At 43.1% G+C, this 18,486-nt stretch overlaps 1 protein-coding gene across 2 annotated transcripts in view; it reads left to right on the top strand.

Moving 5' to 3' along the window:
- Window positions 1-18,486, top strand: part of NOL10 (nucleolar protein 10) — an 85,747-nt gene that overhangs the window by 26,532 nt on the left and 40,729 nt on the right. For both annotated transcript variants that reach the window (XM_077812523.1, XM_077812525.1), the window contains one exon: window positions 1,458-1,510. In XM_077812523.1, coding sequence (XP_077668649.1) covers window positions 1,458-1,510 — 53 coding nt within the window. The remainder of the gene's footprint in view (window positions 1-1,457; window positions 1,511-18,486) is intronic.

An 18,486-nucleotide genomic window follows, 5' to 3' on the forward strand; every position in this document is an offset into this window, starting at 1 on the left:
CAAGGCACTGTTAATCCATGAAATAACCATAAATCGTTCTGGTTTTGTTTAGGTTGCCCGTAAACTTTTCTGCACTTGGTTTTTAACCTTGCTACTGTGACTCTCTTGGTGTTCCAGAAATATTCAGCCCTTTTTCGGTCTTCTAGAGTCCAACTGCATTGTGTATTTTTAATAAAGGGATTGTCTGGAAGGGATTATCCCCACCCATATTAATTGTGTGCCTCTATTTGGGTATAAATTGTATTTCTCCCCTCTGGCTACATGATGATTGATTGCATTATTCATAGTCTCAGTGGAATCTTTTAGAATGTGTTTAGGTCAGAAAGTTATCTAAATTGATTGCCCTCCCCACACACAACACACACTCCCCTTCATTGCTTTTTCTTATTTGTATTATTTAAAGGTCATTTATGTAGGAAAGTCAAATGACATAAATGCAGAAATATATGCTGAATGTCCTTACCTACTAGTTTGGGGGGGAGGGGGAGGGAGGGGAGAAGTATAGCATATCATTTGTCACATCAAGTTTGTACAGAGCCTGTTGCCAGTTCTGGGTTTGCTTAGATTTAATAATACTTGACACTTGTACCTCACTTCTTGTCTTCAAAGCATTTCAGTTTGCACAATACCTCTATAAGAGTAGGTATTTCCCATTTTAAAGTTGCACAAATTGAGGTACAGTGATAAACTGGCTTGTTCAACAATATCATAAATACAATTGACATCTGTGTCACAAGATCCTGACTCCCACTTCTGTACTCAGACCATACGTCTGATTCCCAGAATGATGTATTCTGGGCCATCACCAATACTGTAAATGGCAGTTGCTTCACTGAGACGGTCTATAGATCCCCAAGTAACAGGAAACTAAAAATTGCTACCGATGAGGACCCTATCAATGCGAAGGAAATTTTTCAAAAATTTCACCCCAGAATTAACATTGTTTCATCTCCATTGGTGCTGACCACCAAGTTAAGCACAGTATTAATTAGATGCCCTCTGAGCAGAGTGAGAGGACCGTAGCAGCCCCTGGCAGCCTACATACAGTGGGGCTCATAACAGTGCTCACATCAGTGGAGATGAACCAGTATTAGCAATAATGGGATTTTTTTAAATAGGGCAATGAGGCAGGGATAAGCAACTTACTTGGGGCGCAGTTGACAGGCTCTATTCAAGTCCTAATCAGTTCTGTTTCGATATGCTGTAGTTAACACTTTTTTTTTCCTCAAAGATCTTTCATGTTTACTCAGATTGCTATTCTAATAACTGTTCCTTTTTAGTCTTATTTTATTTTATTTTTAGGAAAAAATAACTTAAGGGAAATGGAATTGATGTACAAATCTGCTTTGTATTGAATAGGACCTATTTTCTTAAAACACTTCTAAATAAAACAATAAAATAGATAAGCTAGTCTTTTATGGCCATTGTTTACACCATGTAATTGTCTCTCTCTTTAGGAATGCTGCTGACGGCCAATGAAGACCCTAAAATGAACATCTATTACATTCCAGTAAGTAATGCAAATAAGTTTGGCCCTGCTAGAAATATTTATGAAATATTGTTTTAAAACTGTCAGCACTTTAATGTAACACATTTTCTTGTCCAATTGTTCTATAGTAAATTTTGTGTGCAGACTGAATTAATTCTGGAAATTTATAAATAAGGCTTCTACACATGTGTAATAATTTGTAAAATCTATTGCTTAATCTCATACTAAACTAGGTATTGGAAACAAAGTGTGGTGTATTTATATTACATCATTATTTTATTGAAAATCAATCCTGAAGCTTGCCACACTCTTAACAATTCCTAAATTGACTAGTGGCCGTGGGGAAATTCAGTCAGAGCCCAAGAGAGAGAATCTATCAACTTGTTAAGATAGATCATTAAATATAAAATGTGGAACTTACCGTCAAGATATAAACTGTCTTCTGAAATAATTACCCTAGCATCATAGTTCAGCTATAAGCACTATATTCATGGCTGCTGCTCTGACAGCCATCTTAATTTTGGTGGCAGTTCTTAGCACCTGGTTACCCAATGTCCTATTTGAATTGGAGCTTTTGATTTCAGAAATTTAAATATATCCTCAATCTTGAGGTATATTTTAACCAGGCTTGTACCCAATCTCTAGTTGCTCACATACAGCTACATCTGCATTTTAGTCTAACGCATGCGTGTTTGGATTCTCTTTAAAGTGTATGCACACGTCTTTATCTCTACAGTGTTCAGGTGCTAATATACATGTGAACAATTTTACATGCAGAAAAGGAGGCCACCTCTGAAAATAGATAGGCCTTTCACCAATCATTATATTCATGTTGGCTCTATATCATGCATATAAACCAAAAATGTTGGTATATCTGACCACAGAGAGGGCCACCAAGCCTTTTCAACATTCTGGCAACGCTGCCCTTCCACAAATCTGACTTGCTCTACAGATTGGCTCCTTAATTATCATTGTTCATTCAATAATTTGTTCCTTCTGAGTCCAGCATGTAGTTTGAAAGCTTTCTGTGGTAGCATATGAGTTATTGCAAAGTTCTCTCTTTAGGAAGATTGAAGTTGTGTTAAAAATGTTTCAATCTAGTGTCTTGTCAGTGTCTTCAGTTCAACTGAATAATTTGGTGACTGTACTTCTTGTCTCTAAAACAGCTTGAAAATTTTCTGAGTATGTTGCAGTATCCTTTTTTGTGCATGTTATGAATATCACATGTGCTTTACAAATGTAGTAACTTACCTATATTCTGTTGTGATGGTGCTGGGTTTTGCAGTGACAAATCCAATGTTGTTTCATAATGAAAACATTGCATGCATGCCTTCTTTTTCACAGACAGGCATGCTATGTTACAAAATGCTATACTCAGACTTATTTTGGTTAATTTCCTTTTCAATGAGTACAAACGTATAAATTGTAAAACAACTAAAAAGAATCCATTTTGTCCATCTCAAAAGTCTGAAATTTTAAAAATCCTCCTAGGACTGTTGAATTTACACAGTGTTTCTGAATGCAACATTTTGCATTATATTTTAGATTATATCTGAGAAATGTAAGTCACGCATAGCCAGACATTCCCTAGCGTAGAGCATTTGTACTTGTACTTGTGTAGAGCACAAATTATTCCAGTTACAGTCAGCATTAGCCTAGACTCAGAATTTTCTCCTTTGCCCCATTTTCCTGTTAGCATATGTCTTAACTGTGTGTGAATCTATCCACTTTTGATTAGACCATGCCTTCTTTAGGAGTTTTCCCATCACAAATTCAAAATATGGTCCTGGAGAGAGAGGCTAGCACTTAGACATCCAAATGATAAATGTTCTATAAATACTTGTAATAGATGAAGTACGGGTTTTGCAGGACTGTAACATTAGAGGAAATTGAATTTTGGTGTGGAGATCGTTGTCCAACCATATAAGAAATTTAAATTGAGTTCTCTCATTCACCTCAATGAGGCTGTTGAGTTTGAAGTCTACTGAGGATAATTTAAATGCCAACATATGTTTTTAGTACAAAAATCTGATCCATTTAAAATGGAAAGTTCTGGTACACCATAAAATATATTGAATTTAATATCAAAGTAAACAGCTGGACTAGAGGGGAAGAAAGCCTGGAAAGGCAGTGCCACATAATTCAGGGGGTCCATGATGCATATTGAATCTAACGTGTCACCTGCTGAATTTGCGGTGAACTATTTCTTGAAGTTAAAAATGTGAAAATGTTTTTACAGGCTTCATACTTAGCAAATGGAAATATAAAAGACAGAGATCAGGTTAGTCCTAAAATATTTCATGGCATTTATCACCAGGATTAACTCAGCATTTCTTAGTGTCTTCATGCTACAGCTTTACTTTTTGAGCAGTCTGGCTCAGAAACAGGCGGATTCACATATCCATGTTTCCTGTAGTTTGCATGTCAGTAGATGATTTAAAAACAAAAGTATTTTTTCATTTTTCTTCACACTTCTGGCGTCCTAAGCAATGTGATGGTTCCCTTGCAGAGAGACAAAAATTGCTTTAGCCCTGTGGCTACTCTGAGCAGATCTTAACCTCCAAGACCCAGCAGCTTGCTGTTCTAACTGCTCCAATTTTCCCCAGGCAAGTTTTTTGACGATTCTGGGATTGGTTTGAGCCAGGATTCAATTTTACCAACAAATAAGGGCTTAATTTATTTGTTTATTTGCTGCAAGTTAGGCATGAATAGTGCTTCAGAAACCCTGTCTTTCTGAGATGCAGACAAGAGCTGATTTATTATCCTTTAGTTTCACAACCAAATAAATGCCCTCAGAAAGGGCTTACTAATGTACAAGGCAATGTTCCTTCAGCACCTTTCGGGATAATTTAATGTGCCACACTCGAATAAAATCCGTTCAGCTGATCCTGTCTCTTAATTATTTAGCATGTGCATAGTCGTCTAGCCCAGTGACGGCATCTTCAGTGGCGTGATGCCATTCTTCTACGCCACCGCTGAAGCTAGTAAGCAGGCATTCATCAACAATGTGCGTCATCGTCTGTATTGCGCCGCAGCTGCATAAAGGGCTGTCACAAAGGCCCCAGTGATACTGGTTGGCTGCACAGAGACCTTGCCCGATCCAGAACCTGTTCAATAGGGACCATTGACAATGGGGCAGCTCATAACCAGGCAGGGAGATTGTGGGGTCGGCGACAAGGGACTGGTTGGGGATTATAACAGATATCCATTCCTCTCGCCAGAGTGTTTCTGCCCTAACATCCTGGCGTGGTGAATGAGACCATAATGGGTGACGTGACTGCATACGTGCAGCTGGTGGTTTAAAAAGGTCATTTTGCAGCAGCAGGCTTGAGCCGGCATGTACTTTCTCCAGGCTCCGGGAGGTGCTTAACTCAGGCAGCTCCCAGAAGTTGCCAGCATGTCCGGCTGCTAGGTGGAGGGGTCAGGGGGCTCTGTGTGCTGTCTGCGCCTGCAAGAGCCACCCCTGCAGCTCTCATTGGCTATGGTTCCTGGCCAATGGGAGCTGTGGAGCCGGTGCTCTTAGTGCAGGCAGCACACAAAGCTCCCTTGCCACCCCTGCACCTAGGAGCCAGACATGCCACTGCTTCCGGGAGCTGCACGGAGCCAGGGCAGGCAGGGAGCCTGCCTTAGCCCTGCTGTACCGCTGACCGGACTTTTAGCGGCCCGGTCAGCAGTGCTGACCGGAGCCACTAGGGTCCCTTTTTGACCAGGTCGAAAACCAGATACCTGGCAACCCTAGATAACATTTAGTCATGTCCCAAAGGGAGCACAGAGGCAGGATGCCTTCAGGAGCTCCCTGGTACAACAGAACATAGATGCTGCTACGCTCATCTATGTAGCAGGGATAGTAATGGATGTGTCTGCTCTATACCCCATCGTCACCCCTTTTGGGGTGCAACATGTACCCCCAGAATAGTTGTAAGGGAGTAGTGCCTATATTCCCCACGGCCCAGAGACTACAGCACTGTCAAGGCCTTGTGCAGACCTTTAAATGGTTCCTTACTCCCTCCCTGCACTGCATAAAGGCCAAGTGGAATTTGGCCCTTGATGAGACGTTTTAATTTTATTTGGCTTATATGTCAAAGGGCCTGGCGTAGAAATTCCAGTCTTGTTTTATTCTGTTGGCCTTAATGAGGGCAAGTGCCTCTGAACTGAATTGGGCAGTTTGGCAGAGGCTTAATAGTTACCTACAGTTTATGCAAACATTCGGAACCTGCATCCCATGAGCCGGTTTCCTGATAAATAGTTTGATGTGTGCCTCAGGAAGCTTGAAATCAAAGGTATGTGTGCTTTGGGATATTTGAAGGCTATTGATGTTAAAAGTGTGCACTGAGACTGCTGCCAGGGAGATGAGGAGGAAAAATCTGTTGGGGCAGTGAGGTCCAATGGACTGAGATCTGAAATTGGAACCAGGAACTCTTTCGCTCTAATTGCAGCTGTCCGATAAATAGATTCATAGGTTTTAAGGCCCAAAAGGACCACTGTGATCCTCTAGTCTGTCCTCCGTTTACATAATGCCTTCTGTTCAAGGATTTCAGAACCCCTAATATAAGGGTTTGAGAGTCTTAAATTATCACTGAGTGAGAAAAACACTGTTACCGACATTTAAAAATGAGGTGGGGAAATTGAGTCTCTGAAAGGTCGTATGATGAGTATATAGGGACAAACAGGGTTAGAATGCAGGGCTGAAGCCTTGGTTGCATGCCTAGTCCTCTAGCCTCATTGGCAAATTACTTATTAGTGTCTGTTTTCCCCCATACAAATTATGGATATAAGATTGCTGACATGTAAATCCTCAGGGCATCTCTGTGAGGCAGATGTTTTACCACTGAAAATGGGAAGCTCTATATCAGGGGTCTCAAACTCAAATGACCACGAGGGCCACATGAGAACTAGTGCATTGGCCCAAGGGCTGCATCACTGACACCCCACCCTTGCTGCCCCTGGCCCAGCCCCCACTCTGCCTCTTCCCACCCCTTCCCTGCCCTCATTCCACCCCCTTCCCCGAAGTCCCCACCCCAACCCCACCCCCAGGGGGCGCAGGAGGGGTGCGGGGTGTGGCAGGGCTTAGGGCAGGGAGTTGAGGTGCAGGAGGTGTGCAGGGTACAGCAGCGGGCTCAGGGCAGGGAGTTGGGGTGTGGGGTGCAGGAGGGGTGGGGGTGTAGCAGGGGATTGGGGTGCAGGGTGCAGCAGGGGGCTCAGGGCAGGGAGTGCAGGAGGTGCACAGAGTGCGGCGGGGGCTCAGGGCAGGGAGTTGGGGTGTGGGATGCAGAAGGCGTAAGGGGTGCAGCAGGGGGTCGGGTGCAGAAGGCGTGTGGGGTGCGGGCTCTGGCCTGGCGCTGCTTACCTAGAGTGGCTCCGGGGTGGCAGTGGCACGTACCAGGGCCAGGGCAGGCTCACTGCCTGCCTGCCTGCCCTGGCCCCTGCTCCCACGTCTCCCTGCTCCGCGCTGCTCCAGGAAGCCGCTGGAACCACATCCGTGGGGGTGGGGGTCACACGGCTCCGTCTGCTGCACTTGCTGCTCCTCCAGGTATAGAATCATAGAATATTAGGGTAGGAAGGGACCTCAGGAGGTCATCTAGTCCAACCCCCTGCTCAAAGCAGGACCGATCCCCGACTAAATCATCCCAGCCAGGGCTTTGTCAAGCCTGACCTTAAAAACTTCAAAGGAAGGAGATTCCACCACCGCCCTAGGTAACGCATTCCAGTGTTTCACCACCCTCCTAGTGAAAAAGTTTTTCCTAATATCCCACCTAAATCTCCCCCACTGCAACTTGAGACCATTACTCCTTGTTCTGTTATCTGCTACCACTGAGAACAGTCTAGAGCCATCCTCTTTGGAACCCCCTTTCAGGTAGTTGAAAGCAGCTATCAAATCCCCCCCTCATTCTTCTCTTCCACAGACTAAACATCTCCAGTTCCCTCAGCCTCTCCTCATAAGTCATGTGTTCCAGTCTCCTAATCATTTTTCTTGCCCTCCGCTGGACTCTTTCCAATTTTTCCACATCCTTCTTGTAGTGTGGGGCCCAAAACTGGACACAGTACTCCAGATGAGGCCTCACCAATGTCAAATAGAGGGGAACGATCACATCCCTTGATCTGCTGGCAGTGCCCCCACATATACATCCCAAAATGCCATTGGCCTTCTTGGCAACAAGGGCACACTGTTGACTTATATCCAACTTCTCGTCCGCTGTAACCCCTAGGTTCTTTTCTGCAGAACTGCTGCCGAGCCATTCGGTCCCTAGTCTGTAGCGGTGCATTGGGTTCTTCCTTCCTAAGTGCAGGACCCTGCACTTATCCTTATTGAACCTCATCAGATTTCTTTTGGCCCAATCCTCCAATTTGTCTAGGTCCCTTTGTATCCTATCCCTATCCTCCAGCGTATCTACCACTCCTCCGAGTTTAGTGTCATCTGCAAACTTGCTGAGAGTCCAATCCACACCATCCTCCAGATCATTTATGAAGATATTGAACAAAACCGGCCCCAGGACTGACCCCTGGGGCACTCCACTTGATACCGGCTGCCAACTAGACATGGAGCCATTGATCACTACCCGTTGAGCCCGACAATCTAGCCAGCTTTCTATCCACCTTATAGTCCATTCATCCAGCCCATACTTCTTTAATTTGCTGGCAAGAATACTGTGGGAGACCGTGTCAAAAGCTTTGCTAAAGTCAAGGAACAATACATCCACTGCTTTCCCTTCATCCACAGAACCAGTAATCTCATCATAGAAGGCGATTAGATTAGTCAGGCATGACCTTCCCTTGGTGAATCCATGCTGACTGTTCCTGATCACTTTCCTCTCATGTAAGTGCTTCAGAATGGATTCCTTGAGGACCTGCTCCATGATTTTTCCGGGGACTGAGGTGAGGCTGACTGGCCTGTAGTTCCCAGGATCCTCCTTCTTCCCTTTTTTAAAGATGGGCACTACATTAGCCTTTTTCCAGTCATCTGGGACCTCCCCCGATCTCCATGAGTTTTCAAAGATAATGGCCAATGGCTCTGCAATCACAGCCGCCTACTCCTTTAGCACTCTCGGATGCAACGCATCCGGCCCCATGGACTTGTGCACATCCAGCTTTTCTAAACAGTCCCGAACCACTTCTTTCTCCACAGAGGGCTGGTCACCTTCTCCCCATGCTGTGCTGCCCAGTGCAGTAGTGTGGGAGCTGACCTTGTTAGTGAAGACAGAGGCAAAAAAACCATTGAGTACATTAGCTTTTTCCACATCCTCTGTCACTAGGTTGCCTCCCTCATTCAGTAAGGGGCCCACGCTTTCCTTGACTTTCTTCTTGTTGCTAACATACCTGAAGGAAACCCTTCTTGTTACTCTTAACATCTCTTGCTAGCTGCAACTCCAGGTGTGATTTGGCCTTCCTGATTTCACTCCTGCAAGCCCAAGCAATATTTTTATACTCCTCCCTGGTCATTTGTCCAGTCTTCCACTTCTTGTAAGCTTCTTTTTTGTATTTAAGAGCAGCAAGGATTTCACTGTTAAGCCGAGCTGGTCGCCTGCCATATTTACTATTCTTTGTACACATCAGGATGGTTTGTCCCTGTAACCTCAATAAGGATTCTTTAAAATACAGCCAGCTCTCCTGGACTCCTTTCCCCCTCATGTTATTCTCCCAGGGGATCTTGCCCATCAGTTCCGTGAGGGAGTCAAAGTCTGCTTTTCTGAAATCCAGGGTCTGTATTCTGCTGCTCTCCTTTCTTCCTTGTGTTAGGATCCTGAACTCGACTATTTCATGGTCACTGCCTCCCAGGTTCCCATACACTTTTGCTTCCGTTACTAATTCTTCCCGGTTTGTGAGCAGCAGGTCAAGAAGAGCTTTGCCCCTAGTTGGTTCCTCCAGCACTTGCACCAGGAAATTGTCCCCTACATTTTCCAAAAACTTCCTGGATTGCCTGTGCACCGCTGTGCCCTATTTCTCTCCCAGCAGATATCAGGGTGATTGAAGTCTCCCATGAGAACCAGGGCCTGCGATCTAGTAATTTCTGCAAGTTGCCGGAAGAAAGCCTCATCCACCTCATCCCCCTGGTCTGGTGGTCTCCCACCACGACATCACCCTTGTTGCTCACACTTCTAAACTTAATCCAGAGACTCTCAGGTTTTTCTGCAGTTTCATACTTGAGCTCTGAGCAGTCATACTGCTCCCCTACATACAGTGCAAGTCCCCCACCTTTTCTGCCCTTCCTGTCCTTCCTGAACAGCTTATAGCCATCCATGACAGTACTCCAGTCATGTGAGTTATCCCACCAAGTCTCTGTTATTCCAATCACATCATAATTCCTTGACTGTGCCAGGACTTCCAGTTCTCCCTGCTTGTACCTCCCCTGAAGCTCCCATTGGCCGCGGTTCCCTGTTCCCGGCCAATGGGAGCTGCAGGGGTCGGTGCCTGGAAGTGAGAGTAATGCATGGAGCCCTCTGCCACCCCTCCCCTCCTGCAGAGGCATGGTTTTGGCCACTTCAGGGAGGAGCACGGGGCTCACGGTGCCATGGGGTAGGCAGAGGGGCGTGCCGGAGTTGGGGCACGGGGAGCTTGGCTGGCCGCATGAAAGAACCGCGGGCTGCGTGTTTGACACCCCTGCTCTATATTATGGAGGGATAACAATCGTTCCACATTTGAGGTTTTGACCAGCTTTCTGTTTAACACAGTCTTTACTCTCTGATGTTGCTAAAATTACATTAATCCACCTGTAGCTTCTTGTATGGTGTAATAAAATGACTGTGTGACTATGTCATTCTCCAGCTGCTAGCTCAGAGCAGTCATAATACTGCTGCAGCTCCTAGAGATTGTCATTTCAGTTGTGGAGCCAAAGGTCCTGGATTCCCATCCTGGCTGATGACTGTGTTATATGGGTGAAATATGTGGGATGTTCTCAGTTTTCTACCATTTCATAAATTTTGTTTTGTAAAGTTTGGGAGCAATTTTATAAGGCTCGTCTTAGCTGACAATTTAAAAAAAATCAGTGTGTTGTACATTTAAAAAAAGTTTTTAATGTTTTCCTACCTTGTAATTGAAAGAGCTGTGCAGATGCCAGTTTGACAGATGCCTGCCTACGTCATAAATTGTGCTGAATACTTAATTGAGATCAGAAATCCAGTTACAAATATCCTGGAGTCCCTGTAAGGTGAAGCAGTTCATTAATAAATTCTAAGGCCAGAAGGGACCATTATGATAATCTAGTCTGACCTTCTGTATAATACAGGCCATAGAGCTTCCCCAAAATAATTTCTAGAGCAGATCGTTTAGGAAAACATCTCGTCCTGATTTTAAAAATTGTCAGGGATGGGGACTCCACCATAACCCTTGGTAAACTGTCCCAATTAATTAGTTATATAGTTAAACACTGTTAAAAATGTGTGCCTTGTTTCCAGGCTGAAGTTTTCAACTTCTGCCATTGGATTGTGTTGTACCATTCTCTGCTAGATTGAAGAGTCCATTACTAAATATTTGCTCCCCATGTAGGTACTTACAGACTATAATCATGTCACTCCTTAATCTTCTCTTTGAGCTCCATGAGTCTATCTTAACAATCTGTTTATCACAAAAGGCATGTTTTCTAATTGTTTAATCATTCTCCTGGCTCTTCTCTGAATCCTCTCCAGTTTATTAACATCCTTCTTAAATTGTGGGCACCAGAACTGGACACCGTATTCCAGCAGTGGTTGTACCAGTGCCAAATGCAGAGGTAAAATAGCCTCTTTACCTCTACTAAAGATTCTCCTGTGTATGCATTCCAGGTCTGCCTTTCCCTTCCCCTCCCTTCCAATAGCTAGATTTCACGGCAGAGGTCTGATTTCATGGTCCGTGACACATTTTTCATGGCTCTGAATTCGCTAGGGCCCTAGCGATTATATTGCTCCTGGTGGTCTGATCTATGGACCAAGTTCATTTGTGTGTTGAGGTCAAGGCTGAAGTAGTCTGTGCAGGTGCAAAGGATTGTGCCTCTTTGATGCTATGGAACAGATTCCCTCAAGTAGGTTCCAAATACTACAAGAAGGTTGTGGAAAAATTGGAAAGAGTCCGGCGGAGGGCAACAAAAATGATTAGGGGCTGGCACACATGATTTATGAAGAGAGGCTGAGGGAACTGGGATTATTTAGTCTGCAAAAGAGAAGAATGAGAGGGGATATGATAGTTGCTTTCAACTACCTGAAAAGGGGTTCCAAAGAGGATGGATCTAGACTGTTCTCAGTGGTAGCTGATGACAGAACAAGAGGTAATGGTCTCAAGTTGCAGTGGGGGAGATTTAGGTTGGATATTAGGAAAAACTTTTTCACTAGGAGCGTGGTGAAGCACTGGAATGGGTTACCTAAGGAGGTGTTGGAATCACCTTTCTTAGAGGTTTTTAAGGTCAGGCTTGACAAAGCCCAGGCTGGGATGATTTAGCTGGGGATTGGTTCTGCTTTGAGCAGGGGTTTGGACTAGATGACCTCTTGAGGTCCCTTCCAACCCTGATATTCTAAGTTATCTCTGCTGAACCAAGTGCTAAGGAAAGCAAGGGGCTGAAGCTGTTTAATACTGATGCCTCGAAACTGGATACATGGACATACTCAATCCTTGCTTAAGTATCTCAAAGCAGACTGATTCTCATTTCCTAGACTTAAAGACAGCTGATGTGGGGTTACATACTTATACCAAATCTCGATACTTTAGTGTATTGGCCTGATCGTTAAAAGAGGAGTGTGGAATTTTTCTAAATTAGAAGTGTGTCCGCTTTAGAAGTTGTTGACTTTCCTAAAGTCTTGGCATACAGCTACATAGACTGGCTTCTCTGACTGGAAGTAGTTTAGCTTCTGGTGCAAGGAAGAGATGTTAGTCTCTAAAACTTCCTAGAACATCTTTGACTTTCAGGTGGCTTTGGAAAATAACTTGATTCCTTAGCCCTTTCCTGGTTCAGGGCTGGTGTTCTACTTGAAAATGCTTCAAGATCACCTTGTGGGGATTTTTCCCCTTGATTCATTTCTTCAAAGAAGTATCTTTAAAAGGTTCTGGTTTTAATAGAATACTCTCTTTCAGCCTCAGTTTTGTTATGTGGGCATGTCTCCTTATGGCTCCATCCTCTAAATGTCTCTTCATTGTGATTTCTTCTCCCAGAAGGATCAGCAATTCGGTTGACTTATCCACTCAATCTTGTTTGCTTTTCCCCTATACAGGGTGCTGTTTAAACGATCAGTTCTTGTATTTTCTTGAAAGTCTTCTCTCTTATCGGTATTAACCAGGATATTTCACTACTTTGCATCTGTACTCATTAAAAATCTCATTTAGAAAAGTGACGTTGATTTGTCAATAGCAATGCTCTAACACATTTTGTCAACATAGAACGATCTCATCAAATTCTAGGGTTATGTGTGCATGTGTCTTCCATTTAATTAACTGAAAATTGAATCAACAAATTCATGTTCAATGGGAAAATTTGTTCCCCCCCCCCCTCCGCATAGATGAAAGGAGCTTTTGACTTCTATAGTTCATCTCCCCTGCTTCACCCTCTTATCAATCCACAGCAATGCTGAATGGGTGGCGGGATTGGAGTAAGAATGAAAACATTCTTTTTATCCTGCTGTAGGCTCCTGAGTTAGGTCATACTTCTAAGGCCACATGTAACTGAATGGGTAAAGAGCTGTGTTCAAGAATCCCATAGACGGAACAAGACAATTTTCCTGAATGGTATTGTACTGTAGCAGTCTGTTGGGGAACAGGTGCTGTAAGAGATGGCAACTAAGCTCAGGGGTCTTGTATAGCTATCTTCAGCATGCCAATTCAGACAGCCTAGTGAGAAACCATCCTTTGTTCACCATTTGCCTCTGCAAGTACAGCCTTGAGTTGTAGTTGTGCCCATCTAGGGCTTCACAGATGTTTGTCATGTCTGTTTTTCATGATTTTTGGGTGTTGCTGGTCATATCCCATCTCCTGAGGCAGGACTTCTTTGAAGCAGAGTGTGGTGAAGAAAGGGCAGAAGCATCCAACCTACCCAGCACCCATTTACTCTCCCTCTTCATGCACACACCTTGCACTTTCACTCCCAACATTCAAAATCTCATTCCTGGTTTCTTGCTATGGCCAAATCCCACAATCCTTGGTTGGTGCAGAGAGTTTGCATTGCAGGAGGAACCTTTAAGTGGTTGGGCCCTGTGTGGAAAAAGTTAAGAAACACATAGTGAAGGATGCAGGGCTTGCATCCATTTACCAGTTGATGCTTTAATAGAAGTAGACCAGCAGAGAGTGCTAGAAACAATACTGATTGTAGTTGTTGCTTCCTGTAGATGGCAAGAACTGCATCCTATTTGTTATGTAGTGGCAATGCAAAAAAGTAGTCGTCTTGAAATAGACTTTATCAGTTACATTGTGCATTTATCAAATGTTAGCCCATTCTGTTTACAAAAGAAGGAAAGCTATCAATCTGGATCTTAATTCTCTGGGAGTTCCAAGTCTTTTCTAAAAACTCATTTTTTCTGCAATGCTCAAAACCATTGACCTGTGTCAGTGAAATGTCGAGCTTTATGTCAAGGTGGAGAGATCAAATTCACATTCCTTTCTCTGTTTTTCCCATTGTGCTCTCTTACTTGTCTTTTGTAAATTGCAAGCTCATTGCTGTAAGATGGTTGTAGAACTAAGCACATTGACAATTCAGAAATAGTTAATAAATTGGCATCAACCACGGTAGACTTTGATTTTTCTTTAGGACATTCTGTTGTTTTGTACTAGGTAGTATTAGATCACTGTGGGATCAATACTGTCACTAGGCCTTTTTAAAGCACACACTGTTGGATGAACTTTAGAAGACCAGTGATGTGTATCCTTCAATGTAATCCCTACTGTCCTAATTTTAGGTGAGGTGAAAGGCAACCATGAAGCAAATGAATTGTACCATAAGCTCATCGACTTTGATGAAGCACTATGAAATGTAGAACAGTCTCGAATCCCCAAATTAAAATCACTGGTAACATAAAGTTAGTGCAGTAAAGAAGATGAGATAAGAATTAAAATGCCTTAACGTTTCTTCATCAGTAATACAGCTAACAGGGATGTTTGGGGGTTGTCATGGAATCACAGGGGCTGGTCTATGCCCCAGCCTGTAATCAGTCCCTTGGGAGTGACCCTTTTAATGTGCTGAGCCCCAGGGGTCCACACGGTTTCACAGGGCCAAGCCTGCCACCTCTACAACCCCAAACTGGGCCTTTGGGAATCCGCGATCCCTGTCTTTTCTCCGTGGCTCCCTGCCGTGAATCCAGGCAAGTCAGATTCCTGTGGGAGGCTTGCTCTGTACCCCTTCAGGATTCAGTGTTCTCAGTAAGTATCTGAGTATCTCAGTAAGTAAGTAGCACCACTGCTACAGCCTTTTCAAAAAGAAGGTAACAGTTTATTAGTCATCTGGCTACAGAATCTGAAAGTCCATAGGTGAACGTAGAGAAACTAAGGTTAAGACACAATCTGTACTGGCTAAAGCCAGGGCGCCGTTGAAAGCTTTGGCCTTGGGCTGTGCTAGGAACCATCTTGGTTTGCTTTCTCTCTGTCCCTTTGTTAGTCTCGGTCAGAGCTGCTGTCTCTTTCCAAGACCAGCTCTTACCACAGCCACCTGACGCCTTTCAATTTTGTTCTCTGGCTCAAGGCCTTTCTCTGATTCCCTACGGGTGGGGTGGCCATGGGGGCAATCTCCTGCCTCTTGGCTGTTGGTTGCTAGGTGTGAGTGTCCTGGCGATTGAGGTTACCATTGTCTTTTGGGATCCTCTGTTGATATGGGTTGGTTTCAGCCAGTCCTTAAGGACCCATTCATATCATCCCAGGCAGTTGCATGACCTAAACACCTCATGACAGGTTTCAGAGTAGCAGCCGTGTTAGTCTGTATTCGCAAAAAGAAAAGGAGTACTTGTGGCACCTTAGAGACTAACAGATTTGTGTCTAAGGTGCCACAAGTACTCCTTTTCTTTTCGCTAAACACCTCATGTCTCCCACTGTGCTCCAGGTGCATTTTAACTGTTGTGCCCCCACTGGCTAGTCATGTAAGTCACTGCGGTGCATACCCTTCCTAAAAAGGTTATGGAAAATTCCCACCTCATCACAGTTTAATGCTGACAAAGATGTTTTGGGAGCCTTGAGCTAAAGGGTGGTGGCATTAAAAGCACAAAATGTTTTAGTATTAAGAAAACTACTTCTTACTAAAACCAAAGATGAACTTGTTTTAAGACTTAGTACATCATCCTCTTTAAAGTATTTGGTTGTTGTGTAAACTTGAAAATAAGTTCTATCATATCATCCTGATATCTTAAACATGAGTTTGAGCAAATACACTACGAAATGTGTTTTAGTTGAACAATATGTAGCCTGTTTTACAGTATGTTAACAAATTTAACACAAAAAAAATTGTTTGTCCATGCAGACGGAAGTGTGAGCTTCCTATCTTTTAACCTGAAGGTTTTCAGGCTGAAAAGTAGCACATTGGGCATATTCCCAACAAAGGAAATCCTCTATTTCCCATCAGCATTAATTGGTTCAGAAGAATCACACCCTTGCAGGCATGAATACCCAAACCATCAATGTGTGACATTCAGGAAGCAATTTCCTGGTCATCCTGTGGAATCTTTTTGGTGTCGATGTTCAGCTAAAATCATGTGCCTGCATTATGAAAGTATATGAAGCCTTCATATTGCTATTATATCTAATACAAGACAATCCAGTAATTAATTGTCCATTTTAAATTGACACTACTACACTGACTCATGACTATAGTCCATGTCTCATTTTGAGGGAAGTAGCCAATCTAAATACAGACTACACCAAACAGCTCAGGTAGCTTAGTTAAGCAGGACAGCACTCCTTACAAAATACATTATGCTATGGTCACTATTTTTTGTGCTCTGATTTTTACATTAATAACAATAATTGAATATTATATCAAAAGTCCTTCAGACTAAATTCTATACAATTAGCAAATTTTACTGTAACAGTGATAAGGAAAAAGCAAGTATCTTCAGTCATCCTGTGAGTTACAAGGGACCAGTAGTGTGGTTATCTACTTGCCCTCTTGTTTCCTAGTAAGCTAAATTAGTCCAGGTAAGACTTCTCTTTATGAGCTAGATCATATATCCATACATTCTTAACTCTAATAATAATAAAGAGGTTAAAGAAGCCAACGAGAAACTGCCCTTTTTGTTCATTAACCCTCTGCTGTGTAGCTCCCATTTTCTTCTGAGCTCTATTTGAGTCCTTAATTGCAGTGTTCTCTATCATTTCTCCAGCAGATTTGATATTCCAAATTGTGCTCAAATTTTCATTGCAGAGTGCTCCTGCTTTTTGAAGGTTAAATAATGTGCATGAGAATTTTTGAATTGAACTACAGACTCCACCTTTCGCTTGGTAGCAGGGAGGGGGCTTGAGATAGAAGTAAATTCTCTGCCACTTACATGGTATGTTTCCTTCACCACCATACATGCAGATGCTGATATTCTGCGAGATTTTGTGTTGTGCTTCTAGAGGGGTGAAGCATAAAGTTGAGAAGGGTATGACCCCGGAATAACTTCAGTGATCCAGCCTGTCCCTGGCTGCTCAGAGGCAGCAGTACCACCCAGAATCCTGACAGTGCTACATGCTGTGGTCCTGCTCGCAGTCTTGTCTCGGACGCCCACCCCACTTCACCCCCAATGCACTACAGCTTGTATGTGGAGCACTGTAACTGGGCTATTGCAGAGAAGAGAATTCCTTGGACGGTCTTTGTTGTAAAGTTTGGGTAGATGGGCAGTCATTGACCTACAGATCGTGGTTGCACCCTGCCAGTTGATTCTGTGGGTCTGACTTAGTTGAATCTTTTCCACAGATGTGGTGAGAGTTTGTTTGCAAAGGAATCAGTAGTATAGGGACCTCTATTCTTGGGTTCTCATTTTAAAAATAAAAAATGGTTTTGGGTTTTTTTCCCCCCTTTTCTTTCTCTAAGGAGGCAGAAGATTTGAACTTCAAGGATCTCTTTAAAAGTTGCACTTGGTAGTTCAGTATATCTGACCTTGTACACTGTGTGTGATTTTTCTTTGTCATGTTATATAGAGACAGTGCAGTAATTTACTTAGCCCTAGCCAATGAAAGGGTAAAGGAAACCATCTGCAAGTATTTGAAGGATGTAATAACGATGGAGGGAGAGTTTAGAAACTGGTCTTGTCTAGCAGTATATAAAAAAGAGTAACTGGATACTTGTCATGGTAGACTCCTTCTAATAAAAAAAGCATTTGTGATTTTTCTCTGCAGGGTAACTTTAAATGTTTGCTGATATCCAACCTCTACATTGTTTCAACTCATATAGGTATCGAGTAGATTACTCTTTTTCCTGTGAGTAATTTATACAGATTATACTGTTTTACAGTGTGTTTAACTATTAAGCTAAATCCTTTCTTAGTTATGACTTCTCATAATTATAAACCAACAGTCACAGAATTATGAGGATGTAAAGATGTGTTCCTGTTTCTAACGTTTAAAGCTGTGAGCTAAATACAATCAGCAGATGCATGAAAGCCAGCTAGGGTGACCAGACAGCAAATGTGAAAAATCGGGACGGGGGTGGGGGATAATAGGAACCTATATAAGAAAAAGACCCCAAAATCGGGACTGTCCCTATAAAATCGGGACATCTGGTCACCCTAAAGCCAACATTAGGAATTATATATTTTGTTTTCATATTGAAAACTGCTTTTATATTCAGAAAAGCTATAAAAAGAACTTACTGCAAATCACTAACTGGTCCCTAACTGAAACTCAGCTATGTACAGTTGCAGGAATAGACTTTTACAGTTTATCAGTTTATCCTGGACATCTCTGTTATCTGAATAGATGAATTGGAGACCCCAACAGTTACCCTTCCTTCCCTCTATATTATCAGGCAGGAGTTGTGAGAACTGATATGCCAGTCTTTCTTCCTTCAAGGCTTATAAGATAGGACGTTGTGAGGGAAGAAATTAGATTGCCATGCCAGTGATTTAGCACACACTTGCTCATCGCAA

This window comes from Eretmochelys imbricata, chromosome 3, assembly GCF_965152235.1.
Source record: "Eretmochelys imbricata isolate rEreImb1 chromosome 3, rEreImb1.hap1, whole genome shotgun sequence".
Classification (NCBI taxonomy): Eukaryota; Metazoa; Chordata; order Testudines; family Cheloniidae; genus Eretmochelys; species Eretmochelys imbricata.